We start from the raw sequence: 25,198 nt of genomic DNA, 5'->3' as shown, positions 1-25,198 counted from the left end.
ATTAAATTTTATTGCTTGAATTTTATTTGAAAATATTGTTAATGCTTTCAATTTTGCATAATTGATTCATATTTGTAATTAATTTAATTTTACTCTCTTTTTTAATTTCATATGTTTCCATCTTATGTTTTTGGGCGATTTTAATTTCATACGGCAAAAAAATTCAACAAAAAATCATTTTCGGAAAATCTGTACACATTTGGATTCTGAACCTCACCCACCGCTCTGTATTACTACCACTACTTGTGATACTTACCACTATTTTGGTGCAAATAAAAATGACAAAACAAAAAAATTAAATTACTTTGGTGGAAAAATTATTATAACTTTATTTTGGTATCGAAATTGCACGCTTTTGTATAATTTAATTTCAATATTTACTTTTAAAACCAATGCCAACTAAAAATACAAATAAATTAAAAATAATGCAACGAAAAACCTCAGGTCTACGCGCTGGCTCCTCACGACTTGATCACTCAAGGCAATCTTCAATTTCAGAATCGTCCGCAATCTCAGGTTTCTCATCGGCCAGCAACAAAACGTACGTACACGAGGCATCCACACTGGTGCTGGAGACGATTGAGAATGGCGTTAAGCGGTAAGTCAATTGGCCATTTGTGCAGGTCTTGAGAAAGTGTTAAATTTAGGCTCTTGGAAGAACGCTTTTGTTGCATCTGCTTTCTCTATATTCCCTGCAGGCATTTTATTGTACCGCTGGCAATTGCACAACGACCCAGGTGGCGTCGCAAGGGCACTAAGCTGCACATCTACAATGACCACACCTTCATCGCCAAGCATTTGAGCGGGTAGGTGGCAATGGACATTCAGTTTTATTTCTATTCTTATTTTTATGTATTCACCCAGTGGCGGCCTACAATGTCAAGTCTGCATGAAGTCCATCCCGCGCCGCCCGGGCAAGCAGGGCTACGAGTGCCGGGACTGCAATCTGATCTGCCACAAACAGTGTCACATACGCGCGCCGCAGGCGTGTCCCAATCCTACAGTGCTTTCAATGGAATTGTAAGTAGAAATGGCGAATTAAATGAGTTTCTAGTTTTTTCGTTGACTATGCGAGCTAAATTTTTCAAACCGATTTCTTAGACAAATTTTGAGTATGCAGTTTTATATCCCAAAAAATGTTTGTATAATAAGGTGCAAGTTTCCCCACTTCACTGAGGGTGTAACAAATCGGATTGGAAGCTTGAAAATTTCTGGAATTTTTCCGACTTCCGTATGAAATTAAAAACCTTGATTCTTCCTGTAGTTTTTGCTGTTGAATGAACTATATTTTTTATAAAAAAATTAGTATAATTTAGATTGGAAAATATAAACAGATAAATTCGTCAAAACGTCAGGGTATACTTAGTTTTGACGCTCAACCTATATAGCGATAATTTTTAAATGACACTAAAGAACTAAGTATTACTTTTGCTAAAAAAAAAAAATATTGAAAAACCCAGATTAGTGTCAGATATACATACATCTGAGAGATTTTTTTTTTTTTAATTTTGGTAAACTTAACACAACAACAACTACAACAACTTAACACTTGTATTATGTGCGCGGATATTCAAAGAAATCGTTCAAAGCTCCATAGTCAGATTCAATAGTTTTATTTTCTACTAATTTCGATCTTTTTAATTTTCTCTCTTTTTTTCTGAACCACTCGTAAACACGTTATTTTTTAATTTTTCCTATAAAATACGTTAAAAACAACACAGGACCTCATTTCCGGTACTCACAGAACAAGATATACTCTAGTCAATCTTATAGTTGATTTTGAAAAACCTTTAAGTTTAGTTGTAATCAAACCTTCATTCGAAAATATTTCTACATATTTGGGTTATAAGTTTTTACTTACATGCGAAATTTTTGTTAAAACTAAATTTTTTATTATAAAAATTCATAGAATGTGCTATATTCTTTCTGTCGAATTATATAAGAATGGGAAATGGAAATTCGCACATTTCAAATGTGACATTTTTAAAAAGCTTATGGCATTTACGAAATTGTTTTGAACGCTTTCAACACTTTCATTGCTGCTTTCGTTCAGTTTGTTAGAACCCTTCTAAATATTTTGTTGTCTATTTAGTTTTCTGTTACCGTTTCGACTTCTATGCTTCAAATCCAATTAAATTTTTTTTGATATAGATTTATATTTTTTTTTCGCAACGCCAAATGTATTATTCTAACAGAATTCATATCAAGCAAAGGATAGTACCTTAAAAGCTTTTTAAAATTTTCATAAATCACTGCTTAGCTTTTTCGCATTTAATCTTACTGATAACAATTTTTCTCAATCCCACTAATAACACTATGCACATTTACTATATCCCCTTACCCCCAACACAGGATGACGACTTTTAAAAGAATAGAGATTTCTAACACCAGCAATTAATTTTACGCTTCACTAATCATGCTACAAAAAGGTTTAAAACAATTTTGTAATTTTTCAATGTTGAAAGCTTTTCACTCGTTATTCTCGCGCAGTGGGAAAAATACTACGGATTATATCTGTACTTGTATGTCTTAAGAACAAAATCATAAACAAAAAAAAAAATAAAATATAAAAGAAAATTAAAAATCTAACGGTTTTTGATACGAAAAGTTATGGATTTCGGTACCTTACTACCGGGTAAGCTATATGCATGCATTTGCGAATTGTTTTTGAAAAAAAAAAATTATGTGCTTGTATTTCGAATGCTTGGATTGAGAATGAAAACTTAATTGAAGAAAATAAGCTTATAATGACGCCATTAAATTCAGCCAATATATGTATTTATATGCATCTTTTTATAGTCTGCGTGCTTTCTTGCGAAAATATCCGTTAAATTTTTAGTATAACCTTTTAAGTGCTAATAAAACTACAAGTGGGATTTCATTAAATCAAGCCATTCCTCAGCGCCTGCCAACTAACCTCTAATTCATTTTAAAACGTTCAAAATGTGATTGGAAAAATGAACGTCTGACAATTTTGTATTTTACCGTTTTCTGTGAGTTACGTCCGGTCTCGCTTGAAAATACGTAAATCATAAAACACTTTTATGTGCAATTTTTTTTTTTATTTCGAATATGTACATACATACTTGTAAATATATTTCGAACACTTTGTGCCTCTGCTGCGTTTATTTTATTCCGTTTGCTGTTCTTGAAGTTCTTTTTAAGCAATGTATTTTTTATGAAATCTAAAAATTATTTTTTTTTACAAATATACTAATACAAATTCTAATTCTTGTCACAGATCGAAGCTTAACTCTGCCGCTGCTGATCGCAGTATACGAAAATTGTGAAAGTGTTGCTAATGGAAACAAACACATGCACAGAGCAATGCCAGTCACAGCACATCGCGTACAGCGACAGCCAGCAAGAAAGTAGTACCGTATGTGAAGGAAGCAACCCTGACTCGAACCTATTAAAAGAAAGCTCTCAGCAAGTTAATCATTATTTATTGAAGCCGAGTTTTCCTTTTTCTGTTATTGTTTTTTTACACAATTTTTGTTGTTTTAAGATATTTCAAATACTCGCACACGAAGCAACAGGCTCGAAATTTAAAAGATATACAACGGCATCATCAAAAGTAATCAAATACTGCACACTCTTTGTTAGGTTTCTTCTTTAAAAAATCACCAATTTATCAAGTTTTGTGTGTAAGCCAATTTTTCGAAACGATGACCAGCATTTTATTTTGTATTATATATAATTGCAATACTTATTTTAGATAATATTTAACGATTTGGATTTTTTATAATTGTTTTGTACGTAATTTTGTATCTTAAGTTTTATAAGTTCTATTTCATTCACTGCAGTATCACAGTCTACGTCACAAAAAAACAAAGTTTCCCCAAGTTTAAAACTAACCAAAAAAACATAGGAAAATAATTTTAAAAATCAATCAAAATCTTTTGTGTTAAAAATGTATGTATGTCATAAAAAGTATTAGTTTTAAATCTCTTCTACAAAAATGAAACAGTGTATCAAATAAGAAAAAGCACAAATAAATGTTCAAAATCCGTATAAGAGAAACTTACGAATTTTAATTAAAATTAAATATTTATATACGTTCTCTGTTCTAGGTCGTGAATGCAAAGTTTTCCCAACCCGTTAGTAGAGATTGGAGATAAATAATTGGAGACTTAGGTTTAACGAAAGAAAAACATGTACCCTGTATTTTAGTTAAAGTCTTAACAGATGGCGCGCAAACATCACCAATCATGAAATACACCCTGTGCACCACAGAGAGCAGTTCAATTTCAGATTTGTTTGTTTTTCTTTTTCTCTGGGAGGGAATTGTAGAATTGGAAATTAGTTAAAATTAGATAATATTACAAACCGTTAAGACGACATATAAATACATTTACAATCTGATTAATATTTCTTTGCTGAAATTCAGTTCAACCCTGCATGAATTTTGCACTACATCACCCAGTTTACTGTCAAAGTCAGCCCACTGACAGCGCTGTCGAAAAAACGCGAGCAGCGAAGGCAGCAAAGCAGCACAGTGACGTTCATCGTCTCATTTGTCAAAAATTCGTTTCGCTGTTGTCGTCGTCGTCGTCGATTGCTGCGTCGCGTAGCGAGTGGAAAATGTTCAATTTCCAAAATTATTGCAAACATGAAAAATAAATGCAGTGAAATTTAGGATAATCATTACTTTAGTGCATTTGTAAAAAGTGATATGCGATTGCTTGAAAAGTGATAAAAGTAATGCTCAAGAAACAAGAAGTTAAAAACGATTGTGTGGCAGAAGCAGCAGCAGTGCCAGCGACATCGCCCTGTTTTCTCATCCATCTCCTCCGCCATTGTCTACCTTCTCAGCCAGTTTCTGCTACCCAAAAGTCTTCCCACTTCGTAGTTTTTCTACTTTATAATTTTTCGTGTTTTCCAATTGTATATTTGTGCAAAGTGAATTCGTAATTTTTCTTTTATTTCCATACTATATGCATATTAAAATTTATGTTTTACTTTTGCGTGCTTTCTATTTTTTTAGTTTGCATTTTGATGTGAGAATAAATAATCGCCTAGAACTTGTAGTATAAAAATCGCGAGATTCGCACCAAATGACTAACTTGCAAGTTACAACTAAAGTCTGAAATTTTGGAAGAAACGCATATTCCTTTGTGGAACTCAGACATACAATTTCAATCGTGTCTTCTTTATTCTGCTAGTTTTGGTTCTTAAGGCACCTTCGCCTTTGGTAGGAGGTGTCTGGCAAAATTTAAACCCTGCAAGTTATTCTTTCTATCTTTGGATTTTACACGAATATCGCATATGTAGGTAAAGTGTGATGTACTAGTTCCGGGATACGTCAAAAGGCACTATTAAGGCGCCACGTTTTGGGAAAAATATCATGCGGAAAGCTTTGAAACTGAATAGTTGGCGAGTATATTCGGAAGTGTCGTGTCACTACATTTAAACCCACTAGCCACTAAGTCGGCCAGTAGACCAGGACGTCAGGTGCTCATTGCATTTGCCAGCAATCCTCTAAATTCCGAAAATTCCCTGGCCTATAAAGACACATGCAACCGAAAATAAAATCAGAACGCATAGTGGGAACTAGTTTTGTTTTACGTATTGCGAATTTTCGCACCGGTGACGAGTGACAAGCAGGTGGTGGCTATTCCGATAATAGCCGCGGTCCAAAAACTTTTAGTTTTCCCTTGGCGATGACAGAGCGCTGTCGCGGCGCGTTGTAGTCTCTTTCGTTAATTTTAAAGCGTTGGGTTTGAAAGTACAATATTTTCGTAAGCGGCAATAAATTTAATGTTTTCTCGTTTTGTTTTTGAATCCCAATACCCATCACCCCCTGCTGCGCTGAATAATTGCATATAGTGAAATCTTGTGTGTAAAGTTTGGAAAAAATAGCCAAAAAATTAATGTTTATTAAGAAAAGGGCTATAAAATTTAGAGAAAATTCAACAAAAAATCTGTTGTGTACAAAAAAATCCGAATAATAAAATCCTGGAAAGGAAGTAGGTAGTGTAAAAACTTACTCAAAACTGTCATCAAGTGTTCACACAGTTCCTTAGCTTTGGAGCATCTAAATCAGTTTCTAGATTTTCCTGCAAGGCAACAATATGGCGCACGCCCATCATAATGCCGCCAATCTTCTTAGCTCTGATATTTCACGTCGAAATCCACAAGACGAATACGAGCTCATACAAAAGATCGGCTCGGGCACCTATGGCGATGTCTATAAGGTAAGCTATTGACTCTAACTAATGTACATAGTATGTATGCGCGCAGGTAATGATATACCTATGTAAATGAAACAGACTAGATTAAATATCGATATTTAAGAAATCTGTCACTTTTAGTGTCGTACTAATGGCGAAAAATATATATTTTTTTAGGCATTGTCTACACACACGCGCCGCGGTAACTTTAACCGTAGATCCACGGTAAAAAATACCCTTAGATCTACGGTAAAATTACGTGGATTATGTGTTGCCGGAGAAGTGGGGCAGAACTTCTTTATGCGTAGGCGGCCTACGGCCGCGCTTAGGGATTATAACCCTTACTGTGTTGCCGGCGAAGTGGGACCGAACTTCTTTCGGCGTAAGTATACTCCCACTTATTTAAGGGCAAGACAATTATCGTCGTTTAAAGGACAAAACCACGTATCGTACTTCTGCAAAATCTCGTAACTGTCATTTGTGCCAAAAATGAGATTTTCCACCGGAACCTCCTGACATTAAGCCTTACTTATACATTCATACCAAAATATCGATAATTAGATATAAAAGGTAGATATAATTAGGGATAAAAGAGAGAAAAAATCTGTAGAAAACATTTTGGTATGCAGTTCTATAGCCCATTAAATTGTAGAACAATGAATTGCAAATTTCAAGCTGCTAAAAAATCCCGTTAATTTTTAACAACTTTTTTGCTGGCCACTGCCAACTGAAACAAAAATTGTTGAACATACTTTGTATGGGAAATCAACGGAATTTTTTTCCAACTTGAAACTTGAATTTGTTATGCTAAAGTTTGAGATTTCGATAAAACTTTGCAGAATTTTTAAAATTTTTGTAGTAAGTTTAAAATATGAATTTATATAGTGTTTGTTGTATAACCAGCTAGACTTTTAAAGAAAAATTAATAAACAAAAGACAAATAGTCAAAAGTGGTCCAAATATCGCACTCTTTTTATTTTGTGGACAACTGTAGATAGGAAGTTCCTAAAAAAAAAACTAACGCAGTTATTTAAAAATAAATTGCCAATATCTTAAATTTACATTCTTTAATCGTCAACCGTACTTTTAGGAACAATGATTCCCTACTATGTACACAAAACATGGTTTTAATGGTACATTCTCTTCCTTTTTCTTATTTAGCGCTGTAACCTCCTAAGCGATTTTGGCCAAGTTCAACAAATCACGCCCGTTTTTTCCCTTCTGTGCCAACTGACGCTAATTGGAAATGCCAAGTGAAGCCAAGACCTTCTCGACCTGGTCTTTCCTTCACAGTGGGGGCCTCCCTCTTCCTCTGCTACCACCAGAAGGTTCCGAGTTGAATACCTTCATAGCTGGAGCTTCGGTGTCCATTCGAATGACATGGCTAAGCCAGCGGAGCCGCTGTATTTTAATTCGCTGCACTATGTCCATGTCGTTGTAAAGCTCATACAGCTCATCGTTCCATCGTCTGCGGTACTCGCCGTCGCCAACGCGTAAAGACCCGTAAATCCTGCGCAAAATCTTTCTCTCGAATACTCCAATTTTTGTGAGAGCAAAAAAATATAAAGTACTTACATACATTTTTTGGACTACTTGGTAAAAGCAATTTTTTTGTCATTAAATAATTTCCTAATAAACTTGCATGTGCGTATTATGCAGCACGGTGTTCAATGTTGTGAACAATAGCGGCAATTCATAAATGTATGCTATAACAGATTACTGAATTCTTCTGCCTGCCATTTTTTCTAAGTCTTCTTAAAACCCCAACTTTCATGAAATAGATATACATACATAGTTCTGAATCGGTGCTAGGAATATGTGTGTAAATGCATACATACATACATAAATAACTACGAGCACGAACGGCTTAGTATCCAAGGTACGTGTTCATGTATGGGGCCTCGAATATTGCTCGTATTCTATTCTATGAAACTAATGAGGGGAACTAAGCATTCACTACAGCCATGCCACTTCAATCGAGCACTATGTATGTATGTATGCATGCATGCACAAAAATGGATCTTCTGAATACTGGCACCCAGTCGCAGTTGCACGTTTATGGCACTTAAACTACTCCATTCTGCATGCTCTCTACGCATTCCAATGCGATTTTTTAAATTTTCGCTTTCGTTGTCATGCTAAAATGCTCAGTTTAGATGGGAGTTGAAATAATTCGAATCATCTACGAAAATTCAAGAATTGTTACAAGCTGTTAGAGCATTTATTTTGTTGAAGAGAGCTACAATTGTTTCGATTTTGGTGGCATTTCCTAAAATTCATTCATTGAGCACCCGAAAGAAAAGGAAAGATCAGTGAAAAAAGTTCTAATTAGTATCAGTTATTGCCGATGCCGATGCTGATTATTTAATAGGCCGGACTCTAATAAAATCAACTAAGATAAAGTTAATTATAAAGTTGCGGTTCATTTTTAATTTTCACTCTTTATGTACATACATGCATCCTTCTCTCCCCTTCCTGCCCCCATGCCCTCATAATTCAACTTTATTGCTGCTCATACATTTTAAATTGCAATTATTTATATAAGTTGTTCGAGTTGAAAGAAACATCTGAATGGCGAAATTCTAGCAAATCGTTCGGTGTCCACAATTGGAAACGTCGACGAAAATGCTTAGCCTTTAGTCAACGTGCACCACAACGGTTTTATGCGTTGATCCAATTCAACCGCAAGCAGCGGGAAAATTTTGAAGCTTCATCAACACCGTGGCAGCAACAGTAGCAGGAACAGACCAAAAGCAGGACAAGGCGTAACAGGCGTTGAGACATCGAGTCCATGGAAGTTTGCAATGTTTTATTTTCGCCATTTTTGTGTTTATTCTCTGTTTTGTTGTTGTAAGTGCACATGCGGTCGTAATTAAGTTTTCAGTCCAGTTCCACTGCAGCTGCGACACTGTCACTGGCACTTGTAAGTGGCGACGGCCACAGTGCAAACTGGCGCGAATTTTAGTGGCAGGAGCTGTGGTGATAGTTGTGAGCGAGCTGGGCAATGATGAATGGCAAGACAAGCAGGCCCTGGTCGGCCGTCTGTTATCCGTTCTGCACGGTTGTTGTTCCTTAACTGGAAGTGAACGATTACCGGCACACCCTCGCTCCACCATCACGAGCACACCACACGCCAGCGCTCAAGTCAGCTCAGTCTGCATCAGCGACGAAAGTAGGTTCATTTGTTCCATTTTTTCTGAGCTACATTACTTGTTTGACCCATAATTTTTTCTTTTTCTGCACTTGTTGACTTCGGATTGATTAAACTAACAAGTAATTTTTAGCAAAAAAAAACCGACTTCAACTCTCATATAAAAAAAAAATATATATATATATATATATCTCATGATCCACTGATCGAAACTTAACCAGATAAGTATGGGACCACCTCTGAGACACAACCTTTCCAAAAGAATTATCGAAATCGGTTGACGTGGTCCAAAGTTATGCGGTAACATACATAAAAAAAATATATATATATATATTCCGACGAACTGATAACCTCCTCCTTTTTTGGAAGTCGGTTAAAAAAAGCTTATTATTCACCATAATTTGGTAGAAAGTCAATTGAATTTATCTTTTAAAAGACGTAGCAACCCTCTTCAAAAACCTTAAAAATATAGGTGGCATCCCTAGTCAGACATATGTTCAAACTAAATATTTTTTAAAACTATTTCGTCTCACACTCATATTTTAATATTTCATATAACTTTCATATAAATAAACTATATTCGACTTTTGAAACAGGTGGCAACCCTCCTATATGCAGTTTGGAAATACAAAATTTTCAACACCTTTTCGGTTGATGCGCATCTTTTACTATTCATTTAGCTTATTAAATAATTAGTATTTAACTTTTTAAACTGGTGGCAGCTCTATTCAAAACCTTTTCAAACTAAAACCTCTTTCATCTGACACCCATATTGTGATAAATGTGTATGTACATATTTCAATTACCAAAATCCCTTTATTCAAATTGAATTTGACTTTATAAACAGCTGGCAACCCTCCTATATGTAGTTTAGAAATAAAGCCTTTTCACAACCTATATTGTAAAAAATTATTTAAGTTTTTTAACAAATTAAGTACAAAGGTTCGATAATATTTCACACCCCTTTTGATTTCATTCGCGAAAACTTCTCCATAAAGTCCTGGATCCAGGAACTTGTCAAATTTCATTTCATTCATTTTCTGCAGTTAAGAGTTTGTTCCATATTCAGGAGTTCCAAAGACACTTCAATTACTGTTCTTAATCGATCTATGGAAAAAATGTGACTTTCAAGTATGTAAATATAAACACTTTTTAGGTATACATATTCTTGCCTACTGAGGTACAATTATTTTGTGATATTCGGTACAATCTAAAATACGAATTTACATCCCTGGTCTGCAGTGCATATGTAGCTAACGGCTCTGAGAACTGACAATGTGTGCGGCGAGCTTGTAGTGAGACACGCCATGGTTTATGGACATGGAGTACTTACTAATTGTATACCCACCAAGTTGCCCTTATACATACATCTAGTGACTCAAACAAATGACCACGTGTTGATTTTTTTTTTTAAATATTCGTAATGTTTTTCGAGCTAATTATTTTTTTTATTAAAATGACGTACAAGTTTTACGACTCTATTCTGTATCAGTGACAAATTCTTGTCACAGTTTTTATTACGGAAAAATATCTGAACAAGTTTAATTTTGTCAGTAAAAAAATGGTTGTCACCGAGACAGAATTGCGCTATTAACCAGAACCAGTTTAATAGAAAATTTAGGAAAATTCAACAAATTTTCATCAAAATTTTAACTTTTTGATATAAGTATTTTAGAACATTTTTTGGCATGCAGTTTTAGAGCTCATACAGTTTTACTCAAACGAAAAGTTTCAAACCGCTAAAAAATCCCGTTGATTTTTGAGAATTCGGTGACGGATTTTTGCCCTTTTTTCGCTATAATCAAGAATTTCTTATTAAATAAAGTGCGGAAGACCGTTAGCAACAACATTTCAAAAAATCAATGCCAGTTTTTGTAAATTGCACTTGTATATGTATGTATAAAAAAAAAACCGCAAAAGCAGTCACAAAAAAAAAAATCTTAAAAATCAATGCAATTTTTTAGCCGACTGAAACTTAAACTTCATTGGACTAAAATTATACGAGCTATAAAACTGCATGCCCAAAAATATTTTAAAGATTCAGATTAAAAAGTTGAAATTTTAAGAAAATTTGTTGAATTTTCCTGAATTTTCTATAAAGTTTGAAATTATGATTTATATGGTTTTGGTTAAAGCTTGGACGGTATTCTTATAGAAAAATAACAAAAAAACATTACGAATATTAAAAAAAAAAATCAACAAGTCATTTGTTTGAGTCACTGTATATACGTACATATGTACGTATAGATAGTACATTATGACGCAGTATTGCTGTACTGACGATAGTTATTGCAGGTGTTTGTTGTTATTGTGTTTCTGTTGTGCTGTTTTCATAATATTTCCTCTTCGAGTTATTGGTGCTTTCGTTATTCTAGCAAAGTGTTGCAAGTGTTGCAGTATATATACATACATATGTATGTGGTGCATTGTTTCACAAGTTGTCCTACGCACCCGCATAAATATATGAGCCTGTATGTGTGTGTTGAGCATATTGCATGTCCTTTCAAACGTTTCCACTTCACAGTTCCCTTTTCTGGACAAACCACTTTGCATTGGCTTTATAGGTCACGCAAGGACCTGACAATCGCGCGCACTTCTTCAGTTGTGTGTGTGTGTGTGTGTGTGTGCGCCACCTTAGTTTCTGTGGATATTATTGCAACTTTTATAACCACAATTTGTAATTAGGTCCAAGCGGTTGAAGCTATTAAAAAGTGTGGTAGCCAATAAACTTAAGGAACAATATGCACATTAGGGTGATCCAAAAATACATGTGAAGAAGTAATTTTTAGCAAAAAAACCGACTTAAAAAAATATATATATATATATATATTTCATGATTCAATGATCGGATCTAAACCAGATTAGTATGGGACGACCTCTGAGCACTTTGAGCGACCTCTAAATATTTTTTGATTTCAAAATAAAAAGTATAGGAGTATACTTTTTTCGATCTAGAGCAATCCTAGGGGGTGAGAGCATTAAAATTCCGACTTTACTGTTTTTGGACCACCCTAATGTATGTACACACATGCATTTACAAGGGGCGATGTTTTCCCCAGTTGCAATCCGTTTATTCCTTTATTTATAAATACACTTTGACAGTCCATTTCAAAAAGTACTTCTATCGAAGTAAGCAACATTTTACTTCTGCAACGTTGACGCTGCCTGTTTCCCTTTGGTTGGTTGTCCACTCATTTCAACTAAATACAAGTGGTTTTCAATTTTCTCTATGGCTTCTAAAAACGCACAAAAGATTACTTAACGTACTCACATAAATAAGTATGTACGAGGATAAATGTAGTGCAAGTGTGTAGCTGCCCAATTCAAATTCTGTCACTTAGCGTGTCCTTCATATGGGAGGGAGCTTGCTCTTCCGTAATTTTAGTGTCAAGAAGTATTTGGTTTGTTTATCTCTTTGCTGCTTAAAATCCCTTTGACTCCCTTCGCCGGACAGCAGACATATGTATGTACATTAACACACATACTAACTACACACCCGCACATTCATGAAAATCTGCTGCGTGCGATTACAGTAATACCCTTAGGAGAAGCGTTCCTATCACAGTCAGTCATGCAGTGACATTTGTAGGACTGGTCTCCACATCCCAAACGTACTCCTCATCCTGCAAACGCCTCATCCCGTGCCACGGTTTCTTGTCGACCGCAAATCTGCTACTGCCAGTGGGCTGTGTCTCTGGCAGTCTGCTATGGATGCGGTTATCAATGTTTGCCCGCCCCGAATCCCATTTTATATGTACATATATTTTCTTTGCCCTTTATTTCTCACCAAAGTCAACGTTGGAGTCGAGTCTGCGCTTGGCTGCAATGCAACGCCGCCATGTGGTAATGACAGGTTTGGTTTTCCAGCAATGGCTGAGTGGTCGGCGTTCTGTGAAAGCCTTTGCTGCTGTCGGTATTGCTGCTGCTGATACATACTTACTACGATTTTTGTCAACAGCCTGCTTGCCCACCCAGGAGTAAAATAAAAAAATAATGAAATGCCGCATATAGCGTAGGTTCCGACACTTGCTTAGCTGTTGTTGTTGCTGTTGTTTTTGTGCTAAATTTTTACATATGGCTGGTTTATCCTTTGTGCCCCTGCCACGGCAAAATTCCCTTTGTGGCTATTTTGTTACTTTTGGGTTGCTTTGCATTTTTGGCCATTTATTTTGGTAACATTTCTAGTATTAAGTAAACCTCATGCTAATGTTGATGCGCAGAATGTAGGCGGACACATCGCTTTGAAAATGTAGTAATTTTAGCTGATGCGACTATGCTGGCTGGCGTATCAGCTACAGCCCGTGGGCGGATCTAATCATCTGTTACAGACACCCAGCATTTGCTGTCACTGTAGCGGAGTATGCCTGTTCGATTGCGGATTCGGCTCGAAATTTGCCCACACGACAGGCAATGTAAGACCGTAAACTACGCACATTTGTGCATCTGGACATTAATGCCATGGAAAACAACGAATCGAAAAAAATAATAATCTTAATAGAAGTGGTGCAGCACTGTTTCGAGATTATTAAAAAAATTTTAGGCGAAGTTCGGCCTGAATTTGTCACTGTTTGCATAAATATCGTCAGAATTTTCATATAATTACATACATCGCTTCGCTTTTCACGCTTTTTGCCTTAGTTAAGTTGGCTATTTTTTATCGCAAATTTAAAGCGATTTTGGTCAACTTAATTTTTCTTTTTTCTTTTATGCTTTTCCGTTCCTCTTGCTGTCCAAAGTTTTTCTTTCAAAAGCTTAAGAGCGCGATAGTTCCTCCATTTACGGCAGGTAATGTTAAATGGCCAGCACAATGACCCTCATTGGCTATCCCAGTTACATCTGCTGCTTGCTGGACTGCTGGCTGGTTGCTCCTTCGTTTGGCAAAGTTTCCTTTACTGAGTATTCTGGTTTAGCTCTTTAGTTTTCGTTTCTGTCGATTTTTTCGTCTTTGTCTGCTTTACTTTGTACTCCATTGTTTTTGACTGTTTTCTCCATTTATTGATCTTTCACTAGACCGATTTCATTTTCTGTTTTGTACTTTCCCAGATTTTGCATTCAGCCCTCTTTTGTGTGCTGTTTTTGTTTATTTTCAGCTGTCTTTTGAAAGCCATTATTTTTCCTATGTGTTAATCATTGTAAGCTCTACTTCTTCTTGTTTTCGTACGAGGGAAATATGCTTTGTTCATTCAAACATTGACAAATGTACGTTTTTAAATATTTTATCAACAATTCGAGGGGGTACACTCATCAGTAACTGCTTGCAAAGGAAATATTATTAAATGTTGTTTTTAAATGGAAATCTTACGAAAAGAAGAACTGTTGGAAAACAAAAAAGTTAGAACGGCAAATGCACTACTCCGCCTAAAAGTATATATGTATATTTGTAATTCCATTCATAAGGGCCACACTTTTGAAGGCATTCACTCTGTAGGGGCAGGCGTAAACCAAGAATTGAAAGAAAATTGCTGGTCTAATCTATCAAACCTCTAAGTAAACCGATCTTAATAGCCGCCATCGAATTATATTAACTACAAATTGTCATACATAGAAGAAGTTTCGGCAAAAAAATTATAAGTTAAAAAATGTATTTGGTATGAGAGAAGGTTTAAAGCAGTACTAAACAGAGCAAAGTAATGGAAATTTGAATTTTGAATTAAAGGTGGTGTTTTTGTCCTCGAAACTGGTGTTCGGACTTTACTGAAAAAGAAAGAGCTTTTGAGATTTCTGCAAATTGTCATGTTTGTATGGAGAGCACAATACTTTGAAGAGAAAATAATGAAGTTAAGAAAATATGTTGTATTTGGGAACTAATTTCCGTCATCACTTGTCAAATAAGGTTTGGAGACAAACCGGTTTCGGGGTTGTGCCATATTCAGTATCATTTTGAGTTTTTCGAGAACCGATGGTGATATTATTTTCTCCCATACAAAAACAATTGCCCAACATACTTTGTATGGAAGAAAATGCGTTATACCGTCAGAAAAAAAAATATCAAAAATCAAGGCGAATTCTTGGCCACTTGAAATTTGCACTTTATTAAGCTAGAATGTGCTATAAAATAGCTTATTTAGAATTTTTCTAAAAATTCTTAATAAAAAGTTTGTTGAAAATTTTTGCTGTTTTTTAAATTTATCTACAAAGTTTGAAATTTAGACTTATTGTTATTATTTGTTAGATAATGAGCTGCATTTTTAAAATAATAAACCTTAAACAAACAAAAGAAAAATAGTCAAAACTGGTCAAAATATCGGGTCCCTATTATTTGTCAGATGACCGTAGTTCATACAATAACAAAAACTACATATGTAAATAAAAGTTTGAAACATTATACAAAATTTTGAAGAATGCTTAAAATGTGCATAAACTTTCTAATATTTTTATTTTTAATATTTCGGATATGGAGTTCATTCATTCAATTTTAGTATAATAATGTGCAAATTTGATGTGGACCAAATAAATAAAAAAAAGTGTTGGTAGGTTATATACGTGACCGCCATATTTGTTGGTACAGTATTATCTAAAAAGCTGTTGGCATATGTTCATATGTATGCATTTAAATTGCTTCCTTAATTTGCTAGTTCAAAACAGCTCGAAAATTTCTACCAAGGACATCTTTGGCAACTGTTTGAAGTGACCTTCTGACCCTCACTGCAAAAAATCGATGCTGTGCTGTGCAGTATGTCTGCTTGTTAGATGAGCAGGAAGCACTTACATACGTACATATTTAAAACAATATTATTAATGCCAACGGTTCGTATAACGTACAAAATTTTGTTTTTAGTTTCATTTTTGCTTCGAGTCACGAAAGGCAAGAATTTGTTAAGTCTGGAAATCTAAAAGTATTCTGTCACAGAACATACATATGTACATATGTACATTTGAATGTTATAAATGAATGTCTGTCACATGCAAGACATTATCATTACAGCAGAGAAATGCGATCGCTTTAAGAAGAAAGTGAAACCGAAAACTTTTTCCTAAATTAATTTTTATTCCCCACTTGAATTTCATATGATATGTATGAGGGTGAATTGAAATGTATCTAGAAAACTATGAGCCAAGAACCGAGCTGGAGAAAGAATATAACGAAATATATGTATAGAAAAAATGCAAAAATAAGAAAATGAGCCGGGAAGTAAAAGTTGGTTGTAAACAGAACTTTCGTCATTTAGCAAAAGACAAAAAAAAAGCAACTAAAGGACTCAAAGTAAAAAGCGAAAACAATTTCAGAGCCAAACATTGTCTTTTGTCATAAGATCTGGCCAGAGGACATTAATTATAAGAAAAAATAAATAAAAAAGGCTAAGTAAGTTCTATGCGGCTAATTAAGAGCGACGCCAAAGGGTTGTGTGTGGTTGCTGTGAAAGCCCAAGCAATAACAAATGATGAAGTATTTACTTAAGGCTCACAAACAATCTTAAAAACCGTTGTAGATATTTGCAGAAAAAAAAACACCATACATTAATTACAGAAAAAAGAAAAACAACAATTAAATTAGGCGCGCGTTAAAAAATGTGCAATAAGTGCGAAAACAATTCTACAGAAGAAATAAAACAATTCGAAAATATACACGACCACAGGCAAAATGTTATAATCAAAGATAAAATCTGGAAGAAAATCCGGCAGAAGAATAACCATAAGAAATAAATATTAAAAAACGTACAACAGCAAACGCTAATTAAAAAAGAGAAGAGCAAAAACGAAAACGTAGCCGAGGGCGTTAAGAAAGTCGCAACGGCTAAAGTCAAAAAAGCAAAGCAACTAAGATAACTTGCAAACCGAACTCTTAAACGCAACTCGCACAAAGAAGCGAACAACCAAGCAATAAAATGAATTTTGTAATAGGAAAATAAAATGAAACGCGAAAAAAAGAAATTATAATATTCAGTATTACTTAAGTATACGAGTATGTATGGCTGTAAAGAGGGAGAGCGTAAAATTTAGCGACTCCGAAATTTATAGGTACTTAGTACTTTGTGAAATTAGTAGACAAAAAATATTTTATCTTTTAAAGGCAAGGCTGTCTTTTGGTCCTGTTTTATGAAACGGTGAAGAAAATTTATCTTTGTACTAAGTGTATTTTTCTATGCCTATCCCTGGATGACCAATGCGTTGCAATTTTAAGGATTTTTGTTTCCCATAATGTGACAGCAACGCTTGTTGTGCGGGCTTAAAACTTGTATTATTATTTCATATAATTTTTCTCGATTGCCTTTTCCAACATTATCACTGTCTTCTTCTGTTCGTTTTCCATTATTTCATTGCTATTGTGTAGCACTTCTGTGTGTTTAAAGAACGTCCATAACTGGTGGATGGGAAGGGACTCGCTCTGGGGGACAGGTTGGGCTATGCTAGGCAGGCAGACAGACGGGCCAGCGATTGTGTTGGCTAGCTCATGCAACCACTCCGAGTGGCCTCTCCAGTGTTCGCTTATTCCTTCTTTCATTCATTCCTACATTCATTCACTCATTCATTCATAGCTTCTATACGCCCCTGCCTTTGCCATGCAGAGTGAACTTGTCTGACGACCTTGAATATTGTGTTGTTGTTGCTGTTTCTGCTGCTGCTTGGTGTTTGGCTTGGTTCAGATGCTGGTGCTGGATGGTGATGATATAATGGCATGGCAGAAGCCAACAAAGCCGAAAATACAAACTGCCCATTACTTAGTCGCTTGTTTGGCTAACTAAACTCACAACTCATTTGGCGAGGCTGCAGTTGAGAAAATATATAAAAATTGATGTTGCCACGAATAGAGAAAAACTTTTTCGCTAATTTCGTAAGTTTGAAAAGTGCAGCAGAGAACGACAACTGCTCCACAAAGGGTTAAAAGTTCAGGGAAATGGTAAACTTTTTGATGGACGGATGACAAAGACAAACGAGCACTAACTATTTATATATGTAGGTGTACATACATAAATATATACGGCACGCAAAGACGACTAAAAAACTGCAAAACTTTGACTCTGTAATAAACGGTTTGGTGCAAAACCCGTAACATACCTACAAGGAAGTGGCATCAAGTGTTTTTGATTAATATTTTAATTGCCGCCATTGCAAAGTCGATCGCAGTGTTGCCCAATGTAAAGAATTTCATTAAAAAGTTGCTGGTTTTAGCATAATTCATACGTATTCAACCAAAATCTGCGTGGTTACCTACTCCAAAGAATACGCACTCAATTATGTATGTATGTATATGTATATTAGGGTGGCCCCTAGTTATATGGGAAAAAATAAAAGTGTTTAGAATCTCGGTCTCACCCCCCTAGAATTGTGTGAATAAGTAGCTTAAATGCTAAAGTATGCAAAGTTTTAGATCAGTCAAAAGAGATGGTGGCTTAATGTATTTTATATAGTAGAAATGAATATCAATATTTTTCAAACGGCAAACTCAGTTTCCCTTCAGGAGACTTCAAAAAATATTACCCAATTGGTTATTTAAAATTTGTTTAATATTAGCGATTTTTTATGGGTTCCCCCGTTGCATTTTTTCAGTTAATATTAGTAAATTATTAAATACACGATTGAGTGTTTTTCTGAGAGTCTCCTGGAGAGAAAAAGAGTTCGTCGATTGAAAAATATTAATTTTCTACCATTTCTACGAAAAATAGTTTTTTCTCTATATGAAATACTTAGGAAACTTTGAGCTCTTTGACCCACCTCTAAATGTCTTTTGATTGACCTAAAACTTTGCATAGTTTAGTCTTTAGGCTGTTCACACATGTATCTAGGAGGTGAGACTGTGAACACGAGCTTTTTTCGAAAATAAATGCCACCCTAATGTACATACATACATATGTATGCAAATTCAAACGTACGTTTCCTGTCGCAGATCTTTGCATAAGTTTGCTTTAAAATTTATGATGGAATCAGAAATATACATACATATGCACACACGTCTGTATGTATGTATTTTCAGTTGGAAAAGTACGATTGTAGTGCATGCACAGCTACTTTTCATAGTTGGTTATTTAATTTATGCACAGCCTCCCACTAATATTCTAATTTTCGAAAAGTAGTTTCACACACACAGAGATGCTGCATAGGCTCGCGTATGCGCAGATGTCCTATCAACTCAAGATGTGTTCGCTTGCACCGAAGCTCAGTAGGGCTATTCGCGATTCGGTGCATAAGAGCTGACAAATTTATGCAATTGCAGAAATATGCCATGGATTGTGAGCGACCTTTATTAAACTGTCATGGTAAAGCTTTTGCAAAACAATTTTTGTGCATCAGCTTTGGTTTTGTTTATGAATGCAATGCATAGCATTTTTATGCTATGGATTTTCGGTATTGCAAATTTGCCAAGCAATGACAAATGCAAATGCGTGTATTTTGTTTGTGTATTGCAAATAATTTGCAATACAAATTTGCAATGCAATGATGCTAGGCCATTTGCACCGGATCGCGAATAGCCCTAGTTACTTTTCTGAGTGCTGAAAGGCGTACACACAGTCAGCGTCAAAAGTATGCATGCCCTGACGTCGTGGCGGTTTTATTTATTTATATATTTTATACCAAATTTTTCGTATTTCATTTTGCAAAAGTAAGTTCATTCAATACAAAAATCATTTTTTTTTAATTTCCCACAGAACTCGGGAATATGCTAGAAATACCATAAAATTGTCATCGAAACGGACGATCAAAATATTTTTTATTTGGAAGAATATTTTTAGCGGCTTGAAACTTGCACTTTATTAAATATACTAAAATTTAATGGACTACAAAATGCATAAGTACTCAAAATTTTTCTAAGAAATCACATTGAAAAATTTTGCCATATTTTTTACCCTTACTGTATGAGTTTGCATAGCCGTACGTGCATATACTTTACCGCGTTAATTGGTTACAGGCTTCTGAAAATTAAATTATCTAAGTTTTCAACTAATTATTTAAAATACTTTTGTCATTCTTAAGTTTTTGGCGTGAAATCTGATTACTCTTCTTTGTTTGTGTTTTTGTACGTGCGTTTCTGCGTGATGAATTCAGAGCACCTATGTATGTATAATAAGTTTCTTAATTAGGAAATGTGTGATATTGTTTGAAATTTTGATATATGTACATTCTCGGTGCAGCGAAGAAGCCAGTAAGATCAGTGAGATATTCAACAAAATTTGTTCATTAAAAACCACAATATGTTTTTGGCTGGAAATTAAAAATTATATGCACTTCTCAAATGTCTCACAAGAAAACTTGTTTAAGTTATAATTAGAGGCAAGCTCAACTCTTTCGGAGTTTTCTCAGACTGCAGCATGCAGAGGTCGCAGATGATGGCTACGCAGACATTCTTAAGTCAATACATATATTCAAGGCCCCTTTTCTCAACTGCCTGTTAAATTGATCTTCCCGTAAAACATCGTTGCCGACGTTGCCGACTGGGTATTATATGTATGCGAGCGAAAAATTGTACGGGCAGTCAATGCACCCGTTGACTTTAACAGGCAGTTGAGAAAACTGCCCTAAATTAAAAAAAAAATCATTTTAGTCCTCTTCGCACTGACTTAATCAATTAAAGAAGTTGCAAAAAACTAACTTACCCCCGAAAGGAATGTGCATACATTTTTTAAAGTACGAAAAAATATCTAAGTGGCAAGAATTTTCCGAAAATTTACGTTTTAGGGCAGGTTACTCAATGTTTGGTTAACACTAACTGCAGAGTAAACATCGTTATCGTCGTGGTCCACTTCGTAACATATAACAGGGGGCCGATAACGTCGATAACAATGTTTAAGCTGTAGTTAGTGTTAACCAGACATTGAGTGACCGGCCCTTAAATTCTTTTAAAGCATTACAGTTCAATATTTTTATCAGTCGATTAAAAGGCGAAGAGTTTTTACAAATTATAGTTGTTCTTCACATCTTTTTTTAAATTGGTTTTTTGCAAAAATGCAAAAAAAACGATTTTAAGAAAATAAATGCCAGTCATGGTCTTTCTACATTCATACATAAAAAAATACGCACTTAAAATTCGGCATATGCAGAAAGCGTACATATTTATGTAATAATAAATGCAGTTAACTCTGGTAGAAAATTGTATATAGACAAAGTGCGATAACAGCAACTTGCTGCTGTGGCGCGCAGACAAGAAGCAGCTGTGCCTTTGGAAAAGGAAAACAAAAATGAAAAATTCAGAAATTGAGAAAAGGCAAAACAGCACTTGACTTTTGTTGACTTTGTTTTTTTTAATGATTTTTTTTTTTTTTTGCTTTCCTGGCCACTGCTTTTACTTCGCTTTCAGCTTGGATTGGTTTGCTTCAGTTTGGTCTGTTTGCAGACAGACACTTAGCTGTTGAGTTGGACTTGGACTTCAGCTGGCTGTTTTCGTTCAGTTTGCTCGTCTGCTGCAACAACAAACGTTGCGTTGTTGCTCTGCACTTTTCTCAGTAACACTTAACTTTGGAATTTTTATTTATTTTATATAAGTTTGTATATATTTTTTTGGTTTATGTTTTTTGCAGTTTTTCAATAATTGTTATTGCTGGTGCATCTGTTGGGGGGCAGCAATTTGTTTATAACCGAAAAGTTTGTTGAACAAGCGACAAAAACTCTAGCTGCACGTCTGCTGTGCAACTTGCTTTGAGTTCGTAAGCTTTTTTTTTTTTTGATTGCGTAAAGCAAATATCTTTTAGAAATCATTTACGCTGCGGTTGCTAGTCTGACGTTTTACTAAAATGTATTTGTTTTTAAATACTTTTACTTCAATGAGTTCAACGGCAATCTCTGTAAGTAAGTTCCGTCGTTTCATTTTTTATTGCCACTCAAATTATTTTCAAATTGTCCCGTCAACTGATTTTTGCGTGCACCAACTTCACGCATTTTGCACAATTAAATTGTGGCGCCTGTTTTTGATTTGGTGTAAATTCAGATTTGAAGCAAACACTTTTTCAAAATATTAGACATTTCTACGATTTGCTTCCTTCCTCATGGCAGTAGCACGCAATTCCCTCGTAAGCTTTCGCTTCGTGCCAATCAATATTTGTTAGTGAATTGGTGTTTGTATAGCAGCAGAAACGCATTGTTTGCAAAGGTGTAATTGCAAAGTAAAAATGGAAAAAGGCCCACCTCTCGCCACTGCAATGTTTCACGCTTTTTTCTTTCACATCTACAACTGCAACCAAAGAGTATCGAAACCAGTGCCAAAAGAGCCAAAAACAAGTCGAAAAACGAAACCTTAAAAAATTGCATCAGCAGAAGCAAAAAAAAGGGCATCGTTGGCTCGCATTTTTTATTCCATTACCACCGCCACAATTGCTGCCCGCACGCCAATTCATTCAGTTTCGTCGCCTCTCAGCCCACAGCGCATTTGGCCAACTCGCTTCCTACGACTAAACTTTGTTCCATGGCCCACAATCGCCGCCTGGCGTAGGGAAAAATAAAAAGAGCCATGAAAATGCAAATTCGTTGATTTTTGTGTTGTGGTGATGCAGCAGCAGCTATAAGAAATAAAGAATGTATGTAAGTATGTACGTATGTTACATGGAACTCTTCTCATGGCAGCTGTTACTGTCAACAACGTAAACGAATAGATGAATTCCCCGAACACAATAAATTCTTCAATTATGCAATTTTCCATTTGCCACTGTCGTCTGGTTTAGTTTGGGGTCGGTTTCGGTTTCGGTTTCGATTGCTCCTTCATTTTCGTTGCAGTTTTCGCTTTGGCCTGTGACATTTCATGACTCCTTGCCAGCTGCATGCTTTAAGATGCGGATAAATTCTTCTGTATGAAAATTTCGTTCGGTAAAAATTTGTTGAGCGACAGTTTTTTTTGTATTTCATTGCAAATTTCTAAAATTTGCTGTTAGGATAGTTGAAAGATTTCTACTTAACGTACTCATCAATTTTAAAATCGCATAGTTTCACATAAATGTGCGAGTAGCAATGATAAATGCAGACGATGATTGGAAATTTAAGAAAAAGTCCATTTAAACTTCGCTCATCAGAATAATGAAAATATGCAACAGAAAAAATACGAGTAACGATATCTGTCCACTTATATTGATATCCTTGTCGTTATACATACATATGTACATTAGACACCCATACAAAAAAAAAAATGGTTTTGTTTTTCCATTGGAATCATAAAGTCTATTATATTTTAAAACGTCCTCCAAAATATTTCGGAATAATATTAAGATTTCCGAAATATTTAGGTGGACGTCTTAAAATATAATACATTTTTTAATCCCGGCGGAAAACCCGCAACTTTTTTTGGTAATGCAGTCTAATGTATATAGTATATCGATTTCGCTAAACACATTATGCCGATATTGATGTCTTTAATTAATAATTTCGATAAAAATATTGTATGTAGTTCTGTCGATAAATATATCGATAGTTATGCCGTCATCGGAATCGATATATACATATATGTCGTGTACGAGTAGATAAGAGCTCTGTTATTTTTGAAATCGAAAAATATATCCTGGGCGAAAACGACGAGACGAGGGTTGTTTTTTGTAAAAAAAACGAAAAGGGAAACATATTTCCTCTTCTTTTAGATTTCACTCTCCTTTTAGAAGTGTTCTAAAAGAAGGCAGAAGGCCAAAATGTGCGAAGTGGGCTCCAAGCTCTCGGTTTTGGCAGCAGCTTTCAGCCCTGCCATAGAAGAAGACGTTACTTTACTTAAAAGGGCAATTTGTCAAGTTTAGTTACAGCGAGTTTGCCCTTTCGAGCAGGCAGCTACAACACATCCGTCCGTTCGCCCGTTCATCCAGACCGCTGTTGCTGCGTCCGCTGCCAAAAAATACGGAAATTACATAAGTTTTCGTGTAGCGGCTTTGGCGCTCGAGTAGAACGAAGAGAAGCAGCAAACAACTTTTAGTTGTCTAAAATTTGTGTAAATTTCAATGTGTCTCTGTGTGCGCTTGAGTTTTTGTAGGCTACGCAAAGTTATCTAATAATTTTCGAGTTACGAATTTTGCACCCACTCAAATGCCTCAGCCACAGCCCTGCTCTCACTTTTATTCTCATTTGGATGTCTTGCGCTAGAAGTTTTTTAGCCCTTCGCGTAGGCGTTCCGGCTTTCGCTTTTTGATGATGTTCTACACAAAAATGATATAATCCGCTTAGGCACTCTGTTGTAGTAGCCACAAACATCGCTTCTGCTCCTCCACGCTAAGCCTTCTGCTCGAGTGAGTACTTTTATTCTGGCCAATGTATGTTGGCTCCAATGTTGCCAGCTTGCTAGAATAATGTAGGCTTTGGCGGTCGCCTTGTGAAACAATTAAGCCAGTTGTTCCTAGCGCTCACAAATGGAACTTCACTAATGAGTATGGCAAGTTTATAATTGAAATTTACATTCACTGCTGAAAAACTTTGAAGACCAGCAGAAAATTTGGTTTTTTTTTCCTGCTTCATGCAGCAATCGCTTGGCTAGGCTAGTGAAGTTGGCACGAGCGTACTTGTTGTTGGTTCGTCGCCCACAAACCTACACTTATGCATTCCTAAACCGAATGACCAAACCGATGGCGCCACTTAACTTTTGACGCGCATCGTGCGAATATCGAGCGAGCGTCGAACGATTTGTTGTCGACAAATTGCTGATGGCAATCCAACAAACCATGAACGGTGAATTGATTTGGCTGAACGCATGCACATTGGCACATACATACATATGTACATATGCCAGTAGGTGAAAGGTGGGGGGCGGTGTGGGTGTTCGTGGGTTGTGAGTTTGCCGTTCATGTTTTTGCATTTATTCTTCTGTTTTTACAAAATTTGCGTACAAGTATTGATTCATTGCCGTTTTGCGCCCATTACCCATTTATTTCATTGTGCTCACTTTCTCGCCTCACTCACTCACACACCTTTCTATGGATTCTCGCATGCTTGTAATCGATGCGAAATTATACCAATTGCGAAAATTGTTGCCAAGTGGCGT

The 25,198-nt window shown here is 35.6% G+C and overlaps 2 protein-coding genes across 13 annotated transcripts in view; both read left to right on the top strand.

The window, feature by feature from the left end:
- The window catches only part of LOC118744377, a 44,780-nt gene extending 40,757 nt beyond the window's left edge, over positions 1–4,023 (top strand). For 8 of the 12 annotated variants that reach the window (XM_036477351.1, XM_036477353.1, XM_036477356.1 and 5 more), the window contains 4 exons: positions 445–598; positions 699–806; positions 865–1,020; positions 3,242–4,023. In XM_036477351.1, the coding sequence (XP_036333244.1) occupies positions 445–598; positions 699–806; positions 865–1,020; positions 3,242–3,290 (467 nt within the window). In that variant the 3' untranslated portion in view covers positions 3,291–4,023. Of the gene's footprint in view, positions 1–444; positions 599–698; positions 807–864; positions 1,021–1,721; positions 2,636–3,241 lie in introns of all 12 variants that reach the window. The other 4 variants (XM_036477361.1, XM_036477360.1, XM_036477354.1 and 1 more) reach the window with 2 other exon arrangements.
- A 473-nt stretch (positions 4,024–4,496) lies between these two features.
- Positions 4,497–25,198, top strand: part of LOC118745226 (mitogen-activated protein kinase kinase kinase kinase 5) — a 108,107-nt gene continuing 87,405 nt past the window's right edge. The window contains exon 1 of the mRNA XM_036478750.1: positions 4,497–6,197. Coding sequence (XP_036334643.1) covers positions 6,075–6,197 — 123 coding nt within the window. The 5' untranslated portion in view covers positions 4,497–6,074. The remainder of the gene's footprint in view (positions 6,198–25,198) is intronic.

This window comes from Rhagoletis pomonella, unplaced genomic scaffold (genome assembly GCF_013731165.1).
Source record: "Rhagoletis pomonella isolate Grant_MI unplaced genomic scaffold, Rhpom_1.0 Rhpom_scaffold_00008, whole genome shotgun sequence".
NCBI lineage: Eukaryota > Metazoa > Arthropoda > Insecta > Diptera > Tephritidae > Rhagoletis > Rhagoletis pomonella.
Note: the sequence above shows the minus strand (reverse complement) of the source record. Positions and strands in the feature narration are given on the sequence as shown.